Source organism: Mastacembelus armatus, chromosome 10, assembly GCF_900324485.2.
Source record: "Mastacembelus armatus chromosome 10, fMasArm1.2, whole genome shotgun sequence".
Lineage (NCBI taxonomy): Eukaryota > Metazoa > Chordata > Actinopteri > Synbranchiformes > Mastacembelidae > Mastacembelus > Mastacembelus armatus.
Window position 1 is genome coordinate 19,813,468 of NC_046642.1, and position 9,687 is coordinate 19,823,154.

The 9,687-nt window shown below is 39.2% G+C and overlaps 1 protein-coding gene across 2 annotated transcripts; it reads right to left on the bottom strand.

The window, feature by feature from the left end:
• Positions 1-2,780: 2,780 nt before the first annotated feature.
• cab39l1 (calcium binding protein 39, like 1) lies at positions 2,781-9,432 on the bottom strand. Of its 2 annotated transcripts, none has more exons than XM_026330469.2 (9): positions 9,080-9,432; positions 8,375-8,519; positions 8,120-8,284; positions 7,740-7,858; positions 6,720-6,888; positions 6,581-6,640; positions 6,442-6,507; positions 6,203-6,346; positions 2,781-5,987 (listed from the first exon to the last, which is right to left on the bottom strand). In XM_026330469.2, exons 2-9 carry the CDS (start codon positions 8,489-8,491, stop codon positions 5,796-5,798), a joined length of 1,032 nt encoding a protein of 343 aa, XP_026186254.1. In that variant the 5' UTR covers positions 8,492-8,519; positions 9,080-9,432; the 3' UTR covers positions 2,781-5,795. The 2 variants fall into 2 exon arrangements, with proteins under 2 accessions (XP_026186254.1, XP_026186253.1); XM_026330468.2 differs by having other exon boundaries at positions 8,375-8,523.
• Between the last annotated feature and the right edge of the window lie 255 nt (positions 9,433-9,687).

Consider the following 9,687-nt stretch of genomic DNA (forward strand, 5'->3'; position numbering starts at 1 on the left):
CTGAGGTTCATTCAATTGAATGAATCCACTATGTTGCTCCCCATCATGCAGAAAAGCCCATTATAGCCACATACCTTTCCGCAGATGCTATGTCCTCCTCAGTCTTCTTTGCCACCCGTTTATGCAAACACAAAGTTTTTTAACGCATCGTTTTTTAGTTGTTGTTTTCTTTGTGGGGGTGGGGAGAGAATCTCGGGGCAACGCAACCTTGTCGGATGTCGTCCCCAAATCTTCTAACAAACAAATAATCCCTCGTTTTTACGCATCAAAATCAAAGCTCTCCTCTGGACGAGTCCTGCAGACTCGGAATTTACAGACCAAACTGGGAATAGTTTTATTAAAACTATCTCGCTCCTCCATTCAGCTCCGTGTTTGCCAAAAAAAAAAACAAAAAAAAACGGAGGTTTGTGACCTGTAACCCCTGTAAACCCTGCCCCAACGACGCCTTCTGCTCTGTCTGCAGGAGAGTCCGTCAGCCGTGCCGCCACCAATACCAACAAAGATCACCCGGTAACGTCGTTGTGTGTGTGTGTGTGTGTGTGTGTGTGTGTGTGTGTGTGTGTGTGTGTGTGTGTGTGTGTGTGTGTGTGTGTGTGTGTGTTTTAACAGCGGCGAAGTTTACTGGGCTCCAATTATTCTGAGCGCTGTAGAGGCTTCCCAAAGCTTGGTGGCCCCTCCACTGTGGGAACAGGCTGCAGCGTCGCCCTACTTGTCTTCTTCCTTGATTGAACTTTAACCTACTTTCCCATGCTGCATTTTGTCTGCTTCTATAGGCCTGGACTGGTGCAGATGAAGGGAAAGAAAAGTGCAGCTGCCTGCTCTGCGTTGATACATTCACTCTGTGTGTTTGATCGTTTGCCACCGACAGAAGGTTAAAAACATTCAGAGACACACTCAAGTTTCCGGATAGATGATTTTGCACAGTGAATATTTAACTGTTGCCTCATCTTAACCCAGATCTGGTGGACTCTTAATAAATTGTTTTATAAGTCATGAGTATGTATATTTTTATTTGAATTAAGTTTGTAGATATTGTAAGTGACAGTAAGCAGACAACCTGTTGGACAGTTATGGCAGGCTGGGATGTGGCCCAGACTTCAGAGGTGGACACACATTACTGCTCCACAGAGCTGCAGCCAGCAGGAGAGGGGCTGCTGAAGCTATACCAATTTGCATTATGGGTTATATAATTTAGTGTACCAGATGAAACGCTGACTGACTTTGTTAAGATGGATGTTGTGGAGATGGAGCTCCTTTTTAATTGTACAGATTAAGCAAATTGACATTGACACCAGGTAATAGTGTTTATAAAGAGAAGGCTACATGGACTAAATACATATAGGTCATAGTGCGGATGATGTAACAATTGTTTTAATGAATGAATAATAAAAATGAAATCTACCAGAATTCCTCAGAGCCCCAGGTGAGGTCTTCAAGTTGTTTATCTTATCTAATAGTATCAAAAAAAAAAATCAATCAGAAAATGTATTGATGAACTGGAGCTAGAGCTTTGATCAATTTGTTAGCCTACATTTTCTGTTCCCAAAGCCAAAAATGACCTATAGGTTAATTTACATTGAGAGTACTATATGGCATTAAAAAACAGAATAACCACCTACTGCTATTTTGATTGAGAAACAATAAATTGATTATCAGAACTCTTATTGAAATTCCCTGACCATGGAGCAGGCCTTTTCCTGAAAAGCTGAGTGAAGGGACTATCTTATGTTCACAGAAACTTAGTATCCAGCTAGAATCTGACTCAATTCACCACTGGGATGTTGCTGCAGAAATATCTAACCAAAGTGCTGGTCTGATCTGATTATTCAGATAATACATTCTATATCTTCTCATCTTTAGGACTCCTCTCATTGCTAAGATGTGCAGTCTGCAGCTGTATTGGTTTGCTTCATTCTTCATACTGTGATATCCTCATTTTCAGTTGCAGTCTTCCCCCAACTATGCACTACCCACAGAGCAGCAACTAGGAAGTGAACCTAGAGAAGCATTTAGCAGATAAAGAGCCACATATATCAGGAGTTGGTAGAAACCAAAGACAACAAAAAAGAGTGAATACGGGGCTCACAGTCATCAGGTGGCCACAATATGCCACTGCAAATGAATCAGTGATGTTGTTGCTCAGTAACTGCTCTGTGTGTAAATAAGCAACTGTTGACTAACATGCTCATCATATCAACCTAGAATTGTTGTTTCCACTGTCCCCAAGTGGTCAAAAAAACTTATTGCAGGTTTCAACATGCATAGATGTTATATAAATGTTAAATAGTACATTTTTGCCAATATTCCATTTAAAATCCCAGGAATAACATAGTGATAGTATTCTGTGATTTTCTCTTATTCTGGCCTAGGTGTGACTACCAGCTGAGATACATGGGTAAATGCCCAGTACCCCCACAGTTCATTTGGGTCTATACAATAAAAGTTCATTGCAAAGGTGTTTGAAATTGGCACTATTAAAGTCGAATAAGAACTACATCTTCACACAGCAACACAATGAGCAGGTTCAAACTGGCAGATTAAGTAAAAACACCTATAATCCCATATGAAAAATGATGAACAGGTTCTTCTGTTTCTAGTGTATGCATGTAATGTGTGTAGTGTCATGAACTGAACAGTTGAATTGCAATAAAGTTTTATTTTCTAGAATGCTTTCACACTTTTATCGTTTATAAAGTTATATATACATAATTTGCTCCCATGGTAAATAAAGAGTGGAAAAAGACAGGAAAAAAACATATAAGACAAAAAACTAAAAAAAGTCAAGCACAATCTTTTATACAGAGAACCATAAATCATGAAATATAAGGAATTTTGGGATAATATTGATGTCTAAATAATATCCCCAGTGATTTCTGTACTCATAATTAGAGTTGTGGTTATAGAAACATGAAATGGGTTGTTTGTACTATCATGACAAGGTGCCAATCATTGCCAACAGGCCCCTCTGGTGGAATGTTTGTGTACAGCACGTTCTTCCCAAAGTGCACTTCATAACTGAACTCATATTTCCACAACTGACCCAAGTGTATGCACATTCGCACACTATCCGAAAATATTGTAGGTTTTTTCTAGAGGTTATGGATGAAGCTGAGGTTATTCTATATAATATTTTAATAATTTGATTTTAGACAAGACCCCCTGTTTCATACTTTGGATTGTGACCAAAGCTTTGAAACAATAATCACTTTCTTTCATAAATTGGAGGAACCAGTGCACTTTGTGAAGGACTTATGTATTCATGTATATAGAAAATCATTCACAGCAGACCAGATCCCAAAGGCCTAATACTGATCTGGTGCTGCATACCAAAAAGTGAACAGCGATTTCTTTTCAGTTAGCCTCATTTGTGTGTAGTCTACTGACATGCATCGAAAATCTATTCACACTCACTGGATCATATTTGAGGAAAATGCAATACATGATAGTGATAAACTTATAGTACACTGTGTTATATGTGGATCTGAGAAATGAACTAGAAATGCCTTTGGGACTTGAAATGTACAGTTTTCCCCTTTTTATATTGACTTTGGTTTAAAAAAAATAAATGAATGGCTTAGAATTTTACATGATCAATACAATCCATTAACTGTCTTTAAATAAGGCAACATTCATTACAGGGCGCCACAATGCAATTCATTATGAATTAACGTTTCTGTGACACCACCTAATGAAATATTTATGATTAAAAATCTAGTTTTTCACTGTGAAAACCAGGTCGCAGTCCCTGTTCAAGCTCAAACATATATCAAGTTTAGGCATGCATTCAAACCACTATTGTGCATCTTAAAATGTCAAATAAAGCATCTTGCCTAAGAAATTAAGAGAACACAGCATTTGCAAACTCAAATCCCATGAGGTATATACTAGAAGACTGTCCTCACTGACAAACACATCTTGAAATCTTAAATACACCATTTAAGAGAAATGGCAGATATAAGGCAATTTTTCCAACAGAAGTCTTTTTAAACGCTTTTTTAAAACTTTTTACGTAACTAACCAGTGAAGCGTGTGAAGAACCCCATAAAGTCAGTGCTCTTCATCCAAAACATACTCAGTCTTGTGTTAAACAGTGCATGTTATTTTGAAAATGTAACGAAATCTGATAAGATGTGCATTCTGATGCACCACAAGGATGTTACGATGTATTATACTGAAAGGTATTATTGTCATATCAGAAAATAACATTAAAGAAAACGTGGCATTTAAATTTCTGTGCACGTGTTCCTACATGGGGACCTCCTTTTCCATTCCATGCAGTCAGTCCAGGGGAACATTCACATTACAGGCCATAATGCTCCAATTTTTTTGACAGATCTTATCTTTTTGTGTCAGAGGTTTACGTTCATGTTTAAATTTTTTTTTCTCCACATACATGTCACTAAACTGCTTGGTTACACACAGACACACGAATTCTGATCTGACCCCATAGTCAGAGATTGGACTTGAATAACATCCTAGACCACATGGAAATGACTCAGATCTAGTAGAGGAAAAAAAAATAAAAAATCTGATTTAGCTTGTTCACACTCTTTTCAGATCTGACTCATTTGCACTGCATGAAGCCACTTCAGTATGTAATATCAATGTAGTCCAATTCTCAAGTCTAGTGTAGTTGAGTTCACAGTGTATCAAATTAAAGGAAGTCACTAAAACCTCAAAAATGAAAGGTAGGATATAACCTCTTTTGGACATGCTTTAAGTAGTACACAATGGTCTGATATGAATATAATAGATTTGCGGTGTAACATACTTATGATGCATCCTTATAACCTATATCTCCGTGTAAACTGCAGTACTATATTTTGTGTAATGCAGTGCTTATACTGATGGCATAACATCAAGTTCTTTAAAACCTTATTAATTCACTCTTTGTTAAATCATCACTGCCATCTGTGTTCAGTATGTGAGGATGAAATTAAGTGCTCCCAGTGAGATCAATTGGTATATCCTGCCTGTCCATGTGGTGGATAGATGGCCACTACCCTGCAGCATTATCCGATGTCTTGTTTCTATTTCAGTCATGCAAGTCTCGATGAGTGCAGCCTGAAAATCACAGCACAATAAATTGATTCCTTGGTTGGTTTTGATTTTCTCTTCCTATGCCAGCTAATGAACTGAGAAGCACAGCACTGCTGCTGTCATCTGACCTCTACAACCTCATACATGTAACCAAAGGCCTAATAATGACATGAAATGCCAGTATGCTGACAGTATGAGCCACATTTTTAAGATCATTTCAGTCACTATAGAATACACCAGCTTACAATAAGGCAATGAACCCATCCTATGCAACGCTGACAGAAGAGTTACTGTACGTTTTAAACTGTTTACCAGGACGATACATTAGAAAAAAATAATATATTTACTTCTCAGGTTTTCAATCTCTAAAGCACAGATAAATTCCAGGACACCTCAGATCTCATGTGAATGGGGTGAAGTTTCTGTCATTCTAAGGTCTGCCAGCAATAATGTGCATGGAAAGATAACAGTTTATGGTCCAACATTACAGGAACAGACTAAATGCATCCCACTATCACTAAAGAAGAAGCACTGCGGTTTAAACAGTTCTTGGCCCACTCAGGTTGCTGGACGGAAAATCACCTCCACACTCACACTAAAAACATAAAGTGAAGGAAGTAGTTTTTACTTTTTTCCTATATTTTGTAGATAATATTAATTCTTAATGAAGCATGTCTTTCAGACTCTCACTCTGCAACTCCAACCACCACCTTTAACATTTACCACCTGATGGAACAGTTGGCCCCCCCCCAGCGTTAAGCTTCCTCAGGTGCACTGGGCCTCTTGAGGTCTCTGATCTGCTTAATCAGATAGTTCTTCTCATCACAGAACTGCTCGTCCTCAGATCGGTCTGTCTGGAAGTGGCTCAGGAAGTCCACAAGTTTTGTCTGGTTCTTCAGCAGTATGTCCAGCACTGGCTGAGTCTTGTTGGGGTTTGCGACAAATACCTGTGAGAGGAGAGACATAGATGAATGAACTCACAACTTGAAAAGTTTTGCCGTAACTCAGATAGCTGCATCAGTTCAAACTTTACAAAAACATTCATGTTGTTAATTCAAGTCAACAGCATCTAGCAGTTTTCTGAAGAAGAAAAAAAAAAAGTACTCTGTATGCAGGAGTGAATTGTTGTACTGCTGCATTGTTGCATTTTCTTGGTGCACACCTTGAATACGTGAAACGCTTCAAACTGGATGTTTCGGCTGTTGTCTCTAAGCAAGTTCATCATCAGTTTCAAGTTCTCAGCCCGACTGATGTACTTTGTCATGACAGTGAAGTTGTGTCTGTCCAGGAGAAGTTCCCCAAGGAGCTAAAAATTAGCACATAATAAAGTGAATCAACACACAGTCAGCTACATCATAACTTAATAGTGTTTTTAATTTGACAGAGCCATGAAGCTTGTACCTTCAAAGACTGCCGTTTGGTGACATAGTTGTCAGAATGCAGGAGCTTCTCATATTCTGTGAACACCTAACACACATTTTAAACCAACGTTAGACACATACCTTCAGTTAAAGATCAAAATCCACACCAGCAAGCTCACCCTGTCATAATTGTTCTCCAGGAAATCAGCACACATTATCTTGTGTCTTGTTAGGAGATCCTGAGAGGAAACAGAAGAGACCATCTAAGAACTGTTAGCATAAAGGCACAGCAAACAGAAAGAAAATAAGGCAGTGTACCTTGAATGAAGCAAACGCATCTGAGGCAATATCAAAGGTTGAGAGCTCCACATAATGGAAGAAGGAGTACAACTCTTCAGAGAACAGCACTGTCCGTGCCAAAGCCTCATGACGCAAGCACTCTCTCAGCATCATCCCACAGTTCAGAGCAACTTCTGCACTCTCATATCTGTACAGATTAACACATGGCAGGGCCGTGTCAAGGCAGATGTATCATCACACCAGTTACAAAATGCTCAGGGAAGATGCAACACATAATCTTTACAGTTTTCAAATTATGAAAACTGTAAAGATTTCTAACAGCGTTAAGATGACATTAAAATTGTTTTTACAGTAATTATTACATTTTTTTTTCATAGTAAGGCCTTTTTTCTATGTAAGAAGGTTACTAGTAATAATAATTTTCTAGTAATAAAAATAATTTTCTATAAGGCCACAAGGCAACAGAACCATCACAAGTACACATCAACATTAAATGCCAAGTTTTGATGCCCATTTCTGACAGCTGAACTGAAGGTTCCTGTTTATAGATCTGACATTTTGGATCACAGTTATAAAACACAGAAGAAATCATTACCGAACTGGCAATTGGCAGCAGCAGTTCATCCACCAACTGCAGCCTAAAGACCATAATGCTGTGCAGCCTTGAGACATGGTTGCTCTTTGAGTAAGCAGACTGATTCAGTTTTTAGAGCTGTAAAACCAGCACTCAGCTGTCAGCTACATGTGTAACCCACAAGTGAATAAAACAAGTTCATGCTCGTTCCTCCGGGAGTTGTTGAAACACATACTGGGTAATTTAGAAAATCAAGAGGGATGCTGAAGGAAAGTAATTTCACCAAAAGGGTTTTATAAACCAACTTAAAAAGACAAGACAATACTTTTTAGATTTACTAATGGTATTTGCAATTTTAGCAGCCTCTCAGATAGAAACTGCATTTACCTGGATAAACGAGGTACTCATATCTAACATCAATGTAGGAATTACTCAGTTTCTATAATGTGAAAAGATGGAGTTACCCTTTCAAAAGCATGAAGAGGATCTGTGGATGTGTAGAGATGTACTCTACCGTGGGTGTACGTGTGCCAATCTGACGTCTCACAATATTACTGAAGACATGAACCACATCCTTCTTCCCCTGATTTAAAAAAGAAAAAAAAAAAAAAAGATGACTGGCTGACTGTTTTCTAATGATATGCAAACAAATTTTTGCTCTTAGCGAATATGTTCAAGTCAGTCACACACACTCCGACTGATTTGGTATTTGCAAAGTAATCAATACTTTTTACATACACATGTGCTTTTAGCATGTAATGGAAGTAGTGGTTTAGGAGAAAGCAGCAACTGCTTTTATTTCTTGCATACAAAGCCAGTACAGAGAGACACACATTTTACCCACCTCAAAATCAATCCTCTGCAGGTTTGCGATGAGAGCAATGAGGAGGTTGGTGTTGTACAGTTCCTGTGCAAGTTGGGCCACTGCTTCAGTTTGAGGCTCCTTGTCACCGGTTCCACTAAGTATCTCCTTTAGAGAGGCCAGATTTTTGGACACCTCCTCTGCAACCTTAATTGTAACAATAATAATTTATAACTTAGCCCATGTAAAGTACAATCCAAAATAATAATAATAAAAAAAACATATACCATTACTGACCTTTTCACACTTTTTGCTGTCTCCAGCATCCAGTTTTTCCATGTATGCCACATTCTCCTTTAAACTCTTCACAATTTCAGCTGGACTCTTCTGAGACTTCCCAAAAGGAAAAGGCATGACTGAAGAGATGATAATCCAAGCCCAACTGTCTGATGAAATAAAACACTGTTTCAGTCAAAGCAGCTAGACTTCCTGTACCTCTTCGCATCAGGAAATGGCTGAGAGGGTCACACCTGAAGAAAGCAAGGCTGCAGCTAGAGCTAGGCTCGTTAAATTGCCTGAGTCAAAATCCAAACTCCCAAGGTAAACTATTCAGGTTATAGTGTAAACTCCATAGCACGCACAGGTAGCTAACGCTGCTAGCATTGCATTAGTTAACTAGCTAGCTTTAAAAGACAATGCCCACACATTAGCGCTGAAGTTTTTCATTTTTAAGGCGCTTTACTCCGGGTTGTAAGTACCTCCAAGTTAACACTAGAACAGCCGAATAAAACCCAAACTTGTAGCCGGAACAAGCACATCGCGGAGAATAAGAGCCTCCAACAGTAACGTTAAGTGTTCACCAAAGTTGAGCTAGCTTGTGACCCAGTTAGCTCCTAGTTAGGGAGGAACCAGCAAACCAACGACAGCACACAGACAGGGAGCACCGTGTAAAACACACACAACACACTGCTGAGATATCCAGGCCAGCTTGTCCAGACTCACCGACTGAACTCTACTTCTGAAGCTGGAGGAGGCTCTGCGGCTGAAGGTTAGCTAGCAAGTTGTCTGACTTTCCTTTTCCACCGAAACGTCAGGCTTAGTTTGTCTGTAACGTTATCTGAGATCTGTAGTTATTCAACCTGAACTAGCTGTAGCTACAAGCTGCTGAAACGGACGACCTTCATAGCGGTGAGATTTCATAAAAAAACTCCCTGATGGAGATCGTGTATCGCCTAACTTGCTAGCCGCCTAGTTGTAAAGAGAGTGTGCCGGAGCTAGTCCGTCTGACAACTTCATTTCCCTATTCTGGTCTGTTAAAACCCGTCCTCTCCCCATCCCAGGGACACTGGGCGGCTGTGTTTTGAGTTGTAAAATGACAGCCACTGACTTTAGCCAATCACATTCACCAAAGCTGTGGGTCCGCCTTCTCCGCTATGGGTGTGCATGTTTCGCATTTTCTTATTTTGTGTAGTGTCTACATAAAATCACAGTATTATGAGGTGTTGTAGAATGAGACCATGAAATGAGGTCTAAATGTACAAATACAGTGACAAAAAGAGATAGATAGATAGATAGATAGATAGATAGATAGATAGATAGATAGATAGATA